Here is a 17,848-nt window from a genome sequence, read left to right on the forward strand (position 1 = left end):
AAAATCCTTTACAAAAAAGGGAACAGCTAGTGACTATTTCTCCTGAGACTTAAAAGGTTTAGATAACATGGGGCTAATAATGACAAACCTTTTCGCAAAACCAGACCGTAAATAATGAAGGCTGATCCCTGTCTCGCAAATGAACTGAATGTCACTGAGCTTTATGATATGCCTTATTAGGTCACCCCTCATAACAGCTGAACTTGAATCACATTTACACAACAACATACAAAGATCGAAAGCTTTTATTACCAAGGTTATTACAACTTTGATTCACCTCATTTAAAAATGTACAATCTCATCCTTCACCAACTCTTTTCACAATGTACAATATCTTTATCCTTCACTAAAAAAGTAGACCAAGAAGCTGCCCTGGTCTACTTTTTGCCAGTATCTCTTTTGTATGATGACATAACTTGCATTATTGAACGTACAGTGAATTCTCAGGCAGGCATAGAGGGTTAGGGTTAACCCCTTTTGACCCCATTACATTACACATTTGCTGTTATGAACAGTCAGGGGGCCAGTAAGAAATACTGAATTACTATTGAAAATTAAAATGTTGAAGTTCTCTTGATTTCAATAACATCTTTCATATGATTAGCGTTCAAAATAAATAAGACCCAGTCCCTCATTGTGCTTTCTTCCTTCTAACTAAGAGCATACAGATACATTCATATCGGTGCAGGATTATGGTACAGCCTGCTCTGATGGAGTCACGTCCTGTGCTCCTTGGACCAAGTCATTTAGTGTTGAGAACATGGTGATGTCGGCAGGTTGCAGACCCATCTTCTGAATCTGTCATGGGAAACAAACATCAAATCAAATTATATTCGTCACATACGCTGAATACAACCTTACAGTGAAATGCTTACTTACAAGCCCTTACCCAATAATACAGTTTTAAGAAAAATACCCAAAGAAAAGCAAGAAATAAAAGTAAGAAATAATTAAAGAGCAGCAGTAAAATAACAATAGAGAGGCTATATACAGGGGGTACCGGTACAGAGTCAATGTGCGGGGGCACCGCTTAGCCGAGGTAATATTATCCCCAAGCCATAAGACTCCTGAACATCTAATCAAATCTCTACCCAGACTATTTGCATACCCCCCTCTTTTACACTGCTGCTACTCTCTGTTATCTATGCATAGTCACTTTAATAACTCTACCTACATGTACATATTACCTCAATTACCTTGACTAACCGGTGCCCCTGCACATTGACTTTGTACCGGTACCCCCTGTATATAGCCTCGCTATTGTTATTTTACTGCTGCTCTTTAATTATTTGTTACTTTAATTTCTTATTCTAAAAAAATAAAAAAATAAGTCTACACATGTTGTATTCGGCGCATATGACAAATACAATTTGATTGAATATGTACATGTAGGTAGAGTTATTAAAGTGACTATGCATAGATAACAGAGTAGCGGCAGCGTAAAAGAGGGGGAGGCAATTAAAATAGTCTGGGTAGCCATTTGATTAGATGTTCAGGAGTCTTATGACTTGGGGGTAGAAGCTGTTTAGAAGCCTCTTGGACCTAGACTTGGTGCTCCGGTACCGCATGCCGTGCGGTAGGAGAGAGAACAGTCTACGACTAGGGTGGCTGGAGTCTTTGTGGTATTAGAGGCTTACCATCACAACAATCATTCTGGGGATTTTCCTGACCTGCCTTCCTTCCTTCCCATTGTTTGAGTTAAACATACTGTCTTTCTATAACATAGTCAAAGGACAACTACAAGATAAGTTTGGGTTATCTAACAGGGTGAACCCTACCTGCTCTCCCAGGTACTCCACATCCAAGGCCAGCTGCAGGCGGATCTTGCTGTCATCTGTGGGGCCTCCAGTGGTACCTATCGTGTTGGTGGTTGCCGTTTTCCTCGCTTGCTTCAGTCTCTTTAAACTTTCCTCCATTTTTTTTACGGAACTCAAAACGTCTGATATGGTTTCAAAATATCTGCCCAATGTCAAGATGGAAAATTAGTATTTTGTGCTTGGTGGAGCAGACCAAAAAGCTACTTAAGTTTGTGAGGTTGACTGTCCTTGAATTCAATTAAATTGTTAGTTTGTGTCCTTGTGTGGTGCCATTCTTAGGACAAAACATTGTGACTCACTGCATTGGCCCTAGAGAGTCAACCAAATTTTATTAAATATTATTATAACATGTTACCAGGACTAAAAACTATGGCATGCATTAAAATTGAAAGCTGTATACGTGGACTAGAATTATCTTCACAGGATCTAATTTTCCCATTCATGAAGTGGTCTCTAGCCATCTCTTACAGTATACTGTACTTGCCTATACAGGAATTCGAACAGACAGCAGAGTCCCCCTACCTGTGAGTGCAGTCATTGAGTACGACCCGTAGCCAGTCCTGGGCGATGGAGGGCTTCACCATGTCTTTGGAGTCGCTCAGGAGCTGGTGCAGCGGCCGCAGGGCGTTGTCCATGTAGGCAGAAGCTCTGAAGGGAACTTCCTATACAGGAGATGAAGAACAGGCACATATTTTCAAGCTTGTGACTGCTGTGACTGTGGTGCACTTTTCAATATTTTGGTATTATACAGCAGATGTTCTCTAATCATCTCAGTAACGTTGAAGCCTAATGGGAGCGCTGCTCCATTGTCTTGGGAGGATGACGCATGAGGGGCAGGCCTTCTCACTTTGTTGGTCCTGCGGTATAGTCGGGGGACCTCAGAGGCACTCTTCAGGAAGCGAAAGCACCTCTCAGTTAAATGCTGAGTCATCTTGCTGTTCAGGGTGGGAATGCAGCCAGACAGGGAGGCTTTGGAGTCTTCTAGGGCCTCTGGGGAGAGAACACAGGGCATGGAAGGACACTTGTCAAAAAGGCAATCAAAAGGCACTATATCAACTGACTTGCAGTAAGAGAACAGTAACAGCTGATGGAATCAGTATCATGATTGAACACTGTCTGGAACAAGGTATCAGTTTGTGCATTTCATCTTTCAAGCATAATGATGACGACATACCTCCAACAATTACAACGTTTTTGTACCCAATGACCTCCAGTTTCTGCATAATCATCTTAGAAAGTTCCGGAATCTGTGAGAAAGGCAAATGTTTAATGGTAAAGAAAACTAATGATGCAAAAATAACAAGGTTAATGCAAATGCATATCTATGTAATGTTGCCTACCACTAAAAGTAATTCTTAAAATTAAAAACCACATCTATTGAATGTGTAAATTATTTTTGTCTTCTTGGAAGGTAAAACTGACCTCGTAAAACTGACCATCCTACCGATCCTCGACTTCGGCGATGTCATTTACAAAATAGCCTCCAACACTCTACTCAACAAATTGGATGAAGTCTATCACAGTGCCATCCGTTGTCACCAAAGCCCCATATACAACCCACCACTGCGCCCTGTACGCTCTCGTTGGCTGGCCCTCGCTTAAAACTCGTCGCCAAATCCACTGGCTCCAGGTCATCTACAAGTCTCTGCTAGGTAAAGCCCCGCCTTATCTCAGCTCACTGGTCACCATAGCAGCACCCACCCGTAGCACGCGCTCCAGAAGGTATATCTCACTGGTCACCCCCAAAGCCAATTCTTCCTTTGGCCGCCATTCCTTCCAGTTCTCTGCTGCCAATGACTGGAACGAACTGCAAAAATCACTGAAGCTGGAGACCCATATCTCCCTCACTAGCTTTAAGTACCAGCTGTCAGAGCAGCTCACAGATCACTGCACCTGTACATAGCCCATCTGTAAATAGCCCATCCAACTACTCCTTCCCCATACTGTATTTATTTATTTATCTTGCTCCTTTGCACCACAGTATCTCTACTTGCACATTCTACCATTCCAGTGTTTAATTGCTATATTGTAATTACTTCGCCACCATGGCCTATTTATTGCCTTACCTCTCTTATCCTACCTCATTTGCACATGCTGTATATAGACTTTTTATACTGTATGTTTGTTTATTCCATGTGTAACTCTGTGTTGTTGTACAAGTCGAACTGCTTTGCTTTATCTTGGCCAGGTCGCAGTTGCAAATGAGAACTTGTTCTCAACTAGCCTACCTGGTTAAATAATGGTGATTTAATTTTTTTAATATTTTAAAAATTAAATACAGTACAAAACTTAATTGGCTTATTTTGCAGGATCTTGGTCATGATTGGTCCATATCACTACCTGGTCCTGTAGTTTGTCCACATCGGAGGCTATAAAAACCAGCTGTTTGGTAGATAGGGTTGCTGGGCTGCCACTCTCACTGCCCCCATCATCCTGAGAGGTGCGACTGGACGTGGAGGAGGCGGAGCTGGGAAGGGGCCTCACAGGGTCTTTACTGACCTCCGTGGAGGGAGATTTAGTCAGCATCTAGAAGACAGGGTCCAGAAACACCAATCATGACAACTTAATAGGACGAGCATTTCCTTTCATAGTATTCACATTTTCATTCCTGCTGCTTTAAAACACTGGAATACTGACATATGCTGCAGGCTACGTTGAACACTAGATTAATAGAGGTATCACTGAATCTATAGACACTATGTACACTAGCATTAATATTGTAGTGGAAAGGTTGGGTTGCCATGTTGGAGGAAAGTTGGGTTGCCATGTTGGAGGCTGTACCTCAGTGAGGAACTTGGAGTAGCGTGAGATGAGCTGCAGGGTGAGCTTCCAGAAGCGGTGAGACAGCGGGGGCAGGTAGACCTTTTCCGCCCAGCACCTGACCAAGCTGTTCCACAGCACCTGGGACACCAGCAGGTGGTAGCAGCTGCCCGCTGAGGAATAGAGTGTGTAAGGGGGGGGAAGAGTGTGTAGGGAGCAGGTAATACAAGCCAGCATGTAATATTGCCTTTTGTGGTAATGATTCATGAAATATAACTTATCCATTCATACATTAAAGTTGAGTATAGCTACTAACCTGGTGCTGCCTCTAACCCATCAGCAATAGCATTCTCTAAACATGCAGCAATTTCCTTGTACCTGTGACAGAGATCGGGAACAACAAGTTAATGCATCGCTGTTAAACACGTATAAGCTAGCTTGCTGTTTTTGAGCAAAACAGTTCTAAAAGGATTTTTCCAATCTCCATTTTTGTAGAAATGGCATTGCAAAAGAAGATGATGATTATTCTTTACAATAAGATAAATAGCATAGCACATTCTCAAAACAATATTGACTGTAAAACAGGTAGCAACAGCCATTACACAACATGCAGCTGTGATGGAATTGAAAGCACACAATTTTAAGCATGTGCAGCATGACAGACTTTCCATTGTGAAATGTGCAGATGCTGGTTGACAAACACTGCAAGGCACAGAGAGTTCAACAACCTTCACGTTGACTCTATAGAGGATCAATATTTCCTTAGAGGGAGTATTCATCGGGAGCCTTGTGTTGGACACAGTTACTTATGACCCGTAACTGTCATCTTCTTATCTCTATGCGTAACATGATATCAGCACAATATCCAGGAAGTAAAACGGATGACTGGACATCAGCAGGGTAGGTGACAATTAAATGGTGCAAAATCAAGCACAGAAGGTCAGTACAGGATGCACAGAAGTCAAAGGTCATGGAGCATGCAGCTACTCACCGGAGCTGGAAGTAGACAGGTAGGTTCCACTTGTTGTGGAAGCTCTGATAGGAGGCGTGAGCTCTCAGTCTCCTCACACTGGCTTGGGAGCCACACTGCCTATCAAACTTCCTCACAAAGTCCATGCTGATTGTGTACCTCTGCAAAATAGATACAGACATGAACCGAATGAGAATCTGGTCACCCTCTCCCACTAGTAGAGAGTAGGACTTGTCAGGGTCAGTGTTTCCATTACTATTTCCATTGTATTTCCAAGCTCTGTTGAACACTGCCAAAGACACTGGCTTCTAATGGTTTTATATGACAGTAATGATGCCATAGGACTACTTTGATGCCAGAAGAATGAGATTGGGACGTTACAGTACGTACCTCATAAAAGGTGTCAGGGTTGCCCGCGTTGAAGAGAGAGGGGATTCTCTCCTCGATACCTTTGATGATTTCAGGCCAAACGGAGTTCACCAAGAAGTCGTATCCAGGCACTATGTCTGCCTTTTCACTGGACAGACAGCAGAAAGCAAAGACATGAGAAAGAACAAATAAGAAATTCATAGGTTATGAATGTAACTCAAATCAAATTGTATTTGTCACACGCGCCTTGAAATGCTTACTTACAAGCCCTTATTAACCAACAATACAGTCTTACTAAAATAGAGTTAAGAAAATATTTACTAAATAAACAAAAGTAAATGCAAATAGTCAGGGTGGCCGTTTGATTAATTGTTCAGCAGTCTTATGGCTTTGAGGTAGAAGCTGTTAAGGAGCCTTTTGGACCTAGGCTTGGCGCTCCGGTACCGCTTGCCGGTGCGGTAGCAGAGAAAACAGTTCATGACTTGGGTGACTGGAGTCTTGGAGAATTTTTTGGGCCTTCCTCTGATACCGCCTAGTATATAGGTCCTGGATGGCAGGAAGCTTGGCCCCAGTGATGTACTTGGCTGTACGCACTACCCTCTGTAGCGCCTTATGGCCATTCTACCATATACTTTCTTATATCTGTTGGGAGAAATGCCTTCAGAACATTGACTTCCAGCTCAGCTATGGCGGGTACCTTGAAATGGCCATTCCAGTCACCTCGCGCAGCAGTCTACAGTGATGCGGCACAAACTCTAAGAGCTTGGTGTACATTATTTGAAGGCCATTGGGGGTGGACTTGACCAGCTGTTCAACGATGACCTGTTGACAACAAAATAGTCAGGTGAAGTACTGTTTATGTAGAGGAAGCATAGACTTCATCTCTGAAGAAGAACACAGTACATTAAGTTCTTGAATTGTCCATTTCCGCATCATTTCGTAAATATATTGGTGAGCTAGACACTAAGAGAGTGTCCCAGAAACCAGATTAAGTTTACGCCTGGATTTAAAAGCAATTAAAAATCATGATTGTTAGTCCAGGAGTAGGACTGGGACACCAGCCCTACACGCTCTTCTTTACATGCTATTTAGCAGACGCTTTTAATCAAAGCGACTTACAGTCATGCGTGCATACATATGGGTGGTCCTGGGAATCGAACTCACATTCCTGGCGTTGCAAGCACCATGCACTACCAACTGAGCATACAGGACCTAATCCTGACGCTTCCACTCCCACACAACCTCACCTCATCCATGTAGGGCTTGACCAGGAATTGTCCCACCAGAGCCTCTGCGTCCCTAGTCTTGTCGATGGTGGCGTAAGTGCGTAGGCAGTGACGCACAATATCCACATTGGAGGTCTGGAGGCCCTGTATAAGGAGCCCCTCCAAAGACTGCTGTAGCATGGACGTGATGCCGGAAATACGCTACAACACAGATCGTACACAGACACAGTGTAAGTAAAGGAATCTTTACAATGGGCAGGCAAGGTCATTTTCAACCATTAACCTTAATCTAGTTTGTGTACTGAAAATCAACCCCAGAAATGCAATGGTGCTGTCAGTGTTGAATAATACGACTTGACTTACAGGCCTGACTTTGTCCAGCAGGGGCATGCCCTTGCTTTGGACAGCATGGAACTGCAACTGATTGAACTCTGTGGCAATCCGCTCCAGAATCTGACCAGCTAAGAGAGGACTACAAAGCAAAAGAAACAGCAAACTTAGAAACTGAAACATACACCAATATATAGAGTACATAACATGAAGAATATAGCTGACATAGCTACAGGGATAGGGGTAGGCCCTGAAATGCTGGCTGGATGCCATATTCTCAGAAAATATTAAAAGCAAGGTCAAATTTAAAGTTTCAGTCCGGGATCTTAAGCATATATTGTACGAATTGGATACGTAACATATCATAAGAATTGCTCAAAAAAGAAGGATGTAAACATATCACACGAAGTGGATGACATAGTACACAATTGAATATCGGTTACACAAAGGTAAAATTATCTGGGAAAAGTTAGCAATTCTTTTTTTTACTTCTGGAGGAAATGCAGTTAATAATTGTGAGTCTCCTCCCTCGCCAATGGAAAAACTTTCGGCCAAACCCCTCCCTTACACTAATTTAGCCCGTGTTTTTCATGGCCAAAAAGCACATTTTGGTATTCATTAATTTTTACGATATAGCCAATTTGACTTTGTGGCTGTGGAATCTAATGGAAACGTTTATCATCCGTACACAGGCTTGAAAATCACTGCACCAGTTTACGCACCGCCTTTGCCCAATCCTGATTCGTCCAAATAATCTATACACAATTGAATGAAGTAGCACACAAAAAATGGAGACCCGTTTTGGCTAGTGAGCACCACTTTCAAGACTACTGGTTTAAATTACACAAAAGTTCCCAGAGCATCACATTTTTTTGTACTTTTTACGCCTTTTTCTCCCCAATTTCATGATATCCAATTGGTAGTTACAGTCTTGTCCCATCGCGTCAACTCCTGTACAGACTCGGGAGAGGCAAAGGTCGAGAGCCATGCGTCCCTGGAGAATCACTTTTAAAAAATGGGGTAATGGCTTCTTTCTGTGACCTTGCCTCATCATTAACTTAGATGCATCCGTATGGTAGAGAGACTATAATATGTCATATCAGCAAAAAGCTGATGCAATCATTTTTTTACATACCTGCTTATCTCAAGAGATGTTGAGTCTTTTGAGTTCTGAGAATGTAGGATTTTTTCAATCTTCTCTACTGATCGAACAACTTGGATGAGTCTTGTGACACACATCTTGTATAGGGGAACAAAAAATGAGAAACATGACAGTTTAAACAGACTCATATCTAGCATCCAGCTACACACATACAAATGTACTGTATTTTTCAGAAACACAAATGTCTGAAATGGTAGACATACACTATATTTAATAAAAAGTATGTGGACACCCATTCAAATGAGTGGATTCAGCTATTTCAACCACACCCGTTGCTGACAGGGGTATAAAATCGAGCACACAGCCATGCAATATCCATAGACAATCATTGGCAGTAGAATGGCCTTACTGAAAAGCTCAGTGACTTTCAAAGTGGCACTGTCATAGGATGCCACCTTTCCAACAAGTCAGTTCGTCAAATTTCTGCCCTACTAGAGCTGCCCCGGTCAACTGTAAGTGCTGTTGTTGTGAAGTTGAAACATGTAGGAGCAACAACGGCTCAGCCGCGAAGTGGTAGGCCACACAAGCTCACAGAACGGAACCGCCAAGTGCTGAAGCATAAAAATCGTCTGTCCTCGGTTGCAACACTCACTAACGAGTTCCAAACTGCCTCTGGAAGCGACGTCAGCACAATAACTGTTCGTCGGGAGCTTCATGAAATGGGTTTCTATGGCCGAGCAGCCGCACACAAGCCTAAGATCACCATGTGCAATGTCAAGCGTCGGCTGGAGTGGTGTAAAGCTCGCCACCATTGGAAATGCGCTCTCTAGAGTGATGAATCACGCTTCACCATCTGGCAGTCTGATTTTTTATGGTTCGGGCTAGGCCCCTTAGTTCCAGTGAAGGGAAATCTTAACTCTACAGCATACAATGACATTCTAGACGATTCTGTGCTTCCAACTTTGTGGAAACCGTTTGGGGAAGGCCCTTTCCTGTTTCAGCATGAAACACAAAGCGAAGTCCATACAGAAATAGTTTGTTGAAGCCTCCCGAGTGGCGCAGCAGTTTAAGGCACTATATCGCAGTTCTAGAAGGGTCACTACAGACTTGAGTTCGATCCCGGGCTGTATCACAACTAGCCGTGATCGGGAGTTCCATAGGGCGGTACACAATTGGCCCAGTGTTGTCTGGGTTAGGGGATGGTCTGGCCAGGGGGGCTTTACTTGGCTCATCGCGCACTAGCGACTCCTTGTGGCAGGCCCGGCGCTTGCAAGCTGACCTCGGTAGTCTGGTGAACGGTGTTTCCTCCGACACTGGCTTACGGGTTAAATGGGCGGGTGTTAAGACGCGCGGTTTGGCGGGTTATGTTTCGGAGGACACATGACTCGACCTTTGCCTCCCGAGCCCGTTGGGGAGTTGCAGCGATGAGACAAGATCAAAGTTGGGGAGGAAAAGGGGGTAAAATACAACAACAAAAATATAATAATGGTTTGTCGAGATCGGTGTGGAAGAACATGACTGGCCTGCACAGTGCCTTGACCTCAAACCCACTGAACACTTTTCAGATGAATTGGAACGCCGACTGCGAGCCAGGCCTAATCGCCCAACATCAGTGCCCGAACTCAATAATGCTTGTGGCTGAATGGAAGCAAGTGCCTGCAGCAATGTTCCAACATCTAGTGGAACGCCTTCCCAGAAGAGTGGAGGCTGTTATAGCAGCAAAGGGGGGACCAAAAACATATGAATGCCCATGATTTTGGAATGAGATGTTCGACAAGCAGGTGTCCATATACTTTGCGTCCTGTAGTGTATAACCTTGAGAGTGCCACGTTATGAGTCATAATACCCATAAAACCTAGAGGTCAAACGCGTACTTTTGGTCATGTAGTGTATAAATCCAGGTTAACAAACCTTTTTGTTTTGCAAGTCATCTTGCTTTGATAGCTGGTTGTCAATGGCTTGGATCACCTCACTTACTGATGTTCTCAAGCTCTGAAAAAAATGAAAGGGAGAAAGATACATAAATAGGACAAAGTGTGTGACCAAGTCAACAGCAATGAAGGTGAAATCAATGTATCATAATATGAAAAAAAGAGTCAAACAGAGCACATACCAGTACCTCTTCCTGCAACTGACCCAGTGGCACTGATAGCTGGTTCAGGGCTTTGTCCATTCCAACCTAAATAGATGATACATCAAGTATGCCCATTATTCTCTAACTACTACTGTAGCTATTAGGCCTAATTGACATTTAATTCCTGATCTTAGCTGGAGCAACTGTTTGGAAGAACAAACAGGCATCTCATCATCACACCCATTTAGATTGCTACATCCATATTGAGCAGATTCCGCTGATGCTCCCAGTTTCTTTCAAGTGACATTGTTGTAAAATAGGATTGCCATCTTGTTATTTGGCTACAAATGCATGGTTGTAACGTTCATTAATGCCACATATGGGTGGGGGACACTGCAGCATCTTGGACGTGACAGCCGTAGGAACCTACCAGATTGGTGGAGAGGTTGACAAAGTCTGCATAGTCTTTGTTGATGAGCTCCACCATGGCTGTTTTGAGCAGTTTGTAATACATCTCAAGGTCCTCGCGCATTTCCTCCAGCTGGACATGCTTTCTGCAATCAGCAACAAACTGATCTACGTCGAAGTCATCCTGAATGCAACAGAAGATGAAGAAGAAAACATGTATCATGATTGATCATGTAGTTAACGTTAGCTAGCCAATGCTTATGCAAAATCTGTCCAGCAGAAACTAACTTGCTAGCTGCTTGCCATTTCTAATCGGGCATTAACAGTTTGATGAAGAAGGTAGATAGCTAAATACGAGGAGACAAATTTAGGCGTATATAATTCGTGTCTTTTCAAGATGTGATAACATGGAATGAAGCCAGTTTGGCTGATCACTGCTAGCTAACCTATGGCAATACTAGGTCACGTTAGCTTGGAAAAGTGACATGATCTTAGCTACTGTTAGCTAACTACCTTCATAAACACGTCCTTGTCGAAACAGAGAGAATCCGGCCCCTTTGGCAGATTCATTTTCTTTCGTACTATCCTTGAAATCGATAAAGGCGGGACATGTAGTTATAATATAAAGTTTAAAAAAGTTGCTAAATAATTTCTGAAGAATGAGAAGAGGGAAAAATACTGAAATTATACTTCCGCAAACATGGCAGTGTACCTCAACGATAGAACAATGAGACAGATATTTCACCGGATGTACAATGTGAAGCATCCGGTTAGTGTTTCCACTCACTACCAAATATGGTGATGAGAGGAAGTCCATTGGCTAGCAGTGGGAGAAGATTTTTCTCATCTATGAAACATTTGATCTCAATGCAGTTTTATTTTTCCAAAACCAGTACCTATTACAGAGTGGGCTACGTTTTGTAGACTTTACCCTGTGCCAAAGTTTTTAAAAAATGAGTAGTTTAGGAGTGCAAGGGCGAATTGAGTTATTGCACACGCGCACTTCAAAGAGTAGGCGTTCCCTAACGGAAATATGCAAATACATTGTAGTACGCGCCAATAGGTTGTCGCTAGCTCGTGCTTGGCTCTGTCAACCTCCTTGCGTGTTCTGCACACTATGATTCATTTTCTATCTTGGGTTAGTTATAAAAATCTTTGGTACCATACCAACAAGTAAGATGACTGGGACGACCCCATCTATTGCACCCCCACAGGGCGCCAAGGGGAACGTTGTTTGTTTTATTCTAAGCATGGTGGTCTTAGAAACAGATTTTATCATACAAATCCTGACCTGCTGTTGCTCTCCTTTTCACAGGATATCATTAAACATTTTCAAAAATTACTTTAAATAGTTCCTGTAATTGCAATGTCATTGAATAAACGAATGCATTAATCATATATGTATTTTATATTCGTATCATAAGCAAAAATCTATTTATAGGGTATATGCATGTTCTAACCGCATCAGAACACAATTCTGCTTTAATACCATAAGATTTGACGTTGCAGTGAGATAACAACGCTATTGGCCAGTACAGGAGAGCAACCAGGTCAGCTGACATGTAGATGCCGCGTATTTATTGAGGTCTCTACACAGTACGAGCCACCAACGAAATAGCTGGCCCAACCAGGATGCGCAGAGAGTGATAAATATTGATAATTTCGGTCTCTGTACGCAGCGCGGAGGGGAACTTCAGTAGCCTTGATGAGGACAGCTCCCCTCCGGTCGATGCTTTGAAGAAAGGGGAGAGTCGAAGTTATCGCATCACAAGTCAAGTCTGCAGTAGGCCTAGCAGAATTATCAAACGCGCACAGTGGGGAGTGGGCTGTCATCTCCCGTGGGTAGGTGTGTGTGTGGCACGGGTTTTTCCCCAGTATAGTTGCATGCCGAATATTGTGCGGTGTGGTAAGCTACCAAGTGCATCGACCAGCGATGGCGGAATGTGGAATGAAGGCGCTGTCTGTCCTGGAGGCGGCCCGCTCACGCTACGAAAGCTTGCAGATTTCAGATGATGTTTTTGGGGAATCGGGAGATGACAGTAGCGACAATCCCTTTTACAGCACTTCGGGTGACTCGAATTCGGATAACTGTTGCTTGGAGGCCGGGGATGATCAAAGGGCAGGTGAGACTGGGAACTGTCAAAACGGAGGTCCACCCGGCTCTATCTCAAAGACCCAAGCAGAGAAGGATGGATGGAGCGACACACTGCAAGATATCACGGTGGCCCCCTACAACGACACATATGGTATGTAATTTCAAGAATAAAGCCTAGCTTGAATTAATAGGTTAAGGTCATTATCTCCATTGTGTGTGTGTGTGTGTGTGTGTGTGTTTTCTCTTTCTCGTGAGCATGCGTGTCCATCTAATTAGTAGCCTATGATTGTAGGTCCTGATTGAACAGCAGGCCCAGAGAGTGAGAGAGAAAAAGCCCAAGTTTCCTTTAATAAAGGAACATGACACAATGTGGATGAATTGCTTAGAGAATTGTGGCTTATATGATTGGTCAGAATCTTACAAACAGTGAAGTGGCAGTCTGGGAATGTGGTGGAGAAACAGGACAATTAGTTAACAGTGAGCAGACAGACATGCTGCTCCTCCCAATTATGTAGCCCAGGAAATGGAAATGGGCATAGAGGACAAGTTGCAGAGGAGCCTAAGTGAATTAAAGACAATATTGGCACAGAACACATGTTTGAGCACTCTCTGCCTCTCTCTCCGGTCTCTCCAGACACAAATAACATTGTGCAACATCTTTGCCAGTTCGGCCACATGTATTTGCCAACTAAGGCATTGTAGTATGCCAATGCATATTTTGGACCAGCTGCCATTGTAAAGGAATACTGAGCAGTTGCATGTCATGCTTAAAGGGGTAAAGCATACTAGTACCAGCAACAACCTAACCAAATATGTAATATTCTTATCCTTACAAATGTCCTGTAAAATTGTCAATGTATTACAGATGATTATCAGTCATATAGAAGTAAAAAATAGCATTATGGATTAGAGGTCGACCGATTATGATTTTTCAACGCCGATACTGATTATTGGAGGATTTTAAAATTTTATTTGTAATAATGACAGTTATAACAATACTGAATTAACACTTATTTTAACTTAATATAATACATCAATAAAATCAATTTAGCCTCAAATAAATAATGAAACATGTTCAATATTGTTTAAAGAATGCAAAAACAAAGTGTTGGAGAATTAAGTAAAAGTGCAATATGTGCCATGTAAGAAAGCTAACGTTTAAGTTCCTTGCTCAGAACATGTGAACATATGAAAGCTGGTGGTTCCTTTTTAACATGAGTCTTCAATATTCCCAGGTAAGAAGTTTTAGGTTGTAGTTATTATAGGAATTATAGGACTATTTCTCTCTATACGATTTATATTTCATATACCTTTGACTTTTGGATGATCTTATAGGCACTTTAGTATTGCCATTGTAACAGTATAGCTTCCATCCCTCTCCTCGCTCCTACCTGGGCTCGAACCAGGAACACATTGACAACAGCCACCCTCGAAGCAGCGTTACCCATGCAGAGCAACTACTCCAAGTCTCAGAGCGAGTGACTTTTGAAACGCTATTAGCGCGCACCCCGCTAACTAGCTAGCCATTTCACATCGGTTACACCAGCCTAATCTCCCTAATCTCGGTAGTTGATAGGCTTGAAGTCATAAACAGCGCAATGCTTGAAGCATTGCGAAGAGCTGCTGGCAAAACGCACTACAGTGCTGTTTGAATGAATGCTTACGAGCCTGCTGGTGCCTACCACCGCTCAGTCAGACTGCTCTATCAAATCATAGACTTAATCATAACATAATAACACACAGAAATACGAGCCTTAGGTCATTAATATGGTCGAATCCGGAAAGTATCATCTCAAACAAGACGTTTATTCTTTCAGTGAAATACGGAACCGTTCTGTATTTATCTAACGGGTGGCATCCATAAGTCTAAATATTCCTGTTACATTGCACAACCTTCAATGTTATGTCATAATTACGTAAAATTCTGGCAAATTAGTTCGCAATGAGCCAGGCGGCCCAAACTGTTGCATATACTCTGACTCTGCGTGCATTGATCGCAAGAGAAGTGACACAATTCCACCTGGTTAATATTGCCTGCAAACCTGGATTTCTTTTAGCTAAATATGCAGGTTTAAAAATATATACTTCTGTGTATTGATTTTAAGAAAGGTATTGATGTTTATGGTTAGGTACACGTTGGAGCAACGACAGTCCTTTTTCGCGAATGCGCACTGCATCGATTATATGCAACGCAGGACACGCTAGATAAACTAGTAATATCATCAACCATGTGTAGTTATAACTAGTGATTATGATTGATTGATTGTTTTTTATAAGATAAGTTTAATGCTAGCTAGCAACTTACCTTGGCTTCTTACTGCATTCGCGTAACACCTCCTCGTGAGGCAGGTGGTTAGAGCGTTGGACTAGTTAACCGTAAGGTTGCAAGATTGAATCCCTGAGCTGACAAGGTAAAAATCTGTCGTTCTGCCCCTGAACAAGGCAGTTAACCCACCGTTCCTAGGCCGTCATTGAAAATAAGAATGTGTTCTTAACTGACTTGCCTAGTTAAATAAAGGTGTAAAAAAAAAAAACGGCATCCAAAAATACCGATTTCCGATTGTTATGAAAACTTGAAATCGGCCCTAATTAATCGGCCATTCCGATTTAAACGGTCGACCTCTATTATGAATGTATCACACAACAAGTGTAGGTTGAGGGTCCTGTCTTCATCATTGCTCTGTTTGAAAGCTCTGTCACTGAGACCAGATGTGACTTGCAAATAAATGCCCCCTCTCGCTAAATGGTGGTCTGGGGGTGCATTGTGCCACTGTCAGGACGTGGCCAAGATAAAGCATAGCAGTGTGAACAGACAACAATACAGAGTTACACATGTAGTAAACAATAAACAACTCAATAACACAGTAGGGGGGGGAAATGAGTCTATATACATTGTGTGCAAAATGCATGAGGAGGTAGGCAGTAAATAGGCCATAGGAGCGAATAATTACAATTTAGCAGATTAACACTGGAGTGATAAATCATCAGATGATCATGTGCAAGTAGAGATACTGGTGTGCAAAAGAGCAGAAAAGTAAATAAATAAAAACAGTAAGGGGGTGAGGTAGGTAAATTGGGTGGACTGTTTACAGATGGACTATGTACAGCTGCAGCGATCGGTTAGCTGCTCAGATAGCAGATGTTTAAAGTTGGTGAGGGAAATAAAAGTCTCCAACTTCAGCGATTTTTGCAATTTGTTCCAGTCACAGGCAGCAGAGAACTGGAAGGAAAGGCGGCCAAATGAGGTGTTGGCTTTTGGTATGATCAGTGAGATATACCTGCTGGAGCGCGTGCTACGGGTGGGTGTTGTTATCGTGACCAGTGAACTGAGATAAGGCGGAGCTTTACCTAGCATGGACTTATAGATGACCTGGAGCCAGTGGGTCTGGCGACGAATATGTAGCGAGGGCCAGCCGACTAGAGCATACAGGTCGCAGTGGTGGGTGGTATAAGGTGTTTTAGTAGCAAAACGGATGGCATTACGATAAACTGCATCTAGTTTGCTGAGTAGAGTATTGGAAGCTATTTTGTAGATGACATCGCCGAAGTCGAGGATCGGTAGGATAGTCAGTTTTACTAGGGTAAGTTTGGCGGCGTGAGTGAAGGAGGCTTTGTTGCGAAATAGAAAGCCGAATCTTGATTTGATTTTGGATTGGAGATATTTAATATGAGTCTGGAAGGAGAGTTTACAGTCTAGCCAGACACCTAGGTATTTATAGATGTCCACATATTCTAGGTCGGAACCGTCCAGGGTGGTGATGCTAGTCAGGCGGGCGGGTGCAGGCAGCGAACGGTTGAAAAGCATGCATTTGGTTTTACTAGCGTTTAAGAGCAGTTGGAGGCCACGGAAGGAGTGTTGTATGGCATTGAAGCTCGTTTGGAGGTTAGATAGCACAGTGTCCAAGGAAGGGCCAGAAGTATACAGAATGGTGTCGTCTGCGTAGAGGTGGATCAGGGAATCGCCCGCAGCAAGAGCAACATCATTGATATATACAGAGAAAAGAGTCGGCCCGAGAATTGAACCCTGTGGTACCCCCATAGAGACTGCCAGAGGACCGGACAACATGCCCTCCGATTTGACACACTGAACTCTGTCTGCAAAGTAGTTGGTGAACCAGGCAAGGCAGTCATCAGAAAAACCGAGGCTACTGAGTCTGCCGATAAGAATATGATGATTGACAGAGTCGAAAGCCTTGGCCAGGTCGATGAAGACGGCTGCACAGTACTGTCTTTTATCGATGGCGGTTATGATATCATTTAGTACCTTGAGGTACTAAATGAGGTGCACCCGTGACCGGCTCGGAAACCGGATTGCACAGCGGAGAAGGTACGGTGGGATTCGAGATGGTCAGTGATCTGTTTATTAACTTGGCTTTCGAAGACCTTAGATAGGCAGGGCAGGATGGATATAGGTCTGTAACAGTTTGGGTCCAGGGTGTCTCCCCCTTTAAAACTTCTTGAGAATACAGGGGGTGCTATTTTCCCATTAGCATAATTTGCTCTACAGATTAAACTGCCTCTTATTCAATTATTGCTCTTACTATATGCATATAAATAATACCATTGGAAAGAAAACAATCTCTAGTTTCTAAAACCGTTTCAATTTTGTCTCTGAGTGATACAGAAGTCATTTGACAGCACTTTCCATGACCAAGAAGAAAAAAGCAAGATGTGTATGCCAGCTTCAACGCTCTGCC

At 42.9% G+C, this 17,848-nt stretch overlaps 2 protein-coding genes across 4 annotated transcripts in view; one reads left to right on the forward strand and one right to left on the reverse strand.

The window, feature by feature from the left end:
• Window positions 1–230: 230 nt before the first annotated feature.
• Window positions 231–11,769, reverse strand: cog2 (component of oligomeric golgi complex 2). 2 transcript variants are annotated; one of them, XM_071409466.1, is made up of 18 exons: window positions 11,570–11,769; window positions 11,079–11,240; window positions 10,694–10,753; window positions 10,486–10,566; window positions 8,608–8,711; window positions 7,506–7,614; window positions 7,164–7,343; window positions 6,614–6,738; window positions 5,938–6,064; window positions 5,569–5,708; window positions 4,894–4,955; window positions 4,599–4,750; window positions 4,158–4,343; window positions 2,992–3,064; window positions 2,665–2,807; window positions 2,340–2,479; window positions 1,779–1,959; window positions 231–798 (listed from the first exon to the last, which is right to left on the reverse strand). In XM_071409466.1, the coding sequence occupies exons 1-18, from the start codon at window positions 11,624–11,626 to the stop codon at window positions 691–693; spliced, it is 2,190 nt and encodes a 729-aa protein (XP_071265567.1). In that variant the 5' UTR covers window positions 11,627–11,769; the 3' UTR covers window positions 231–690. The 2 variants fall into 2 exon arrangements, with proteins under 2 accessions (XP_071265567.1, XP_071265566.1); XM_071409465.1 differs by having other exon boundaries at window positions 10,688–10,753.
• Window positions 11,770–12,610: 841 nt separating this feature from the next.
• Window positions 12,611–17,848, forward strand: part of LOC139580615 (piggyBac transposable element-derived protein 5-like) — a 40,163-nt gene continuing 34,925 nt past the window's right edge. Inside the window, exon 1 of one of the 2 annotated variants that reach the window (XM_071409475.1) lies at window positions 12,611–13,302. In XM_071409475.1, the coding sequence (XP_071265576.1) occupies window positions 12,990–13,302 (313 nt within the window). In that variant the 5' untranslated portion in view covers window positions 12,611–12,989. The remainder of the gene's footprint in view (window positions 13,303–17,848) is intronic. The other variant, XM_071409474.1, reaches the window with a different exon arrangement.

This window comes from Salvelinus alpinus, chromosome 7, assembly GCF_045679555.1.
Source record: "Salvelinus alpinus chromosome 7, SLU_Salpinus.1, whole genome shotgun sequence".
In the NCBI taxonomy this organism is placed as follows: Eukaryota; Metazoa; Chordata; class Actinopteri; order Salmoniformes; family Salmonidae; genus Salvelinus; species Salvelinus alpinus.

Bases quoted from the DNA above. Each gene is read 5' to 3' on its own strand.
- cog2 (XM_071409465.1), bottom strand. From the start codon at position 11,626: ATGAATCTGCCAAAGGGGCCGGATTCTCTCTGTTTCGACAAGGACGTG. The intron at 10,567-10,687 runs GTATGTGCTCTG...CATTTTTTTCAG, and splicing joins AGTTGCAGGAAGAGGTACTG to AGCTTGAGAACATCAGTAAG. The intron at 2,480-2,664 runs GTGAGAAGGCCT...TCTCCTGTATAG, and splicing joins TATACCGCAGGACCAACAAA to GAAGTTCCCTTCAGAGCTTC.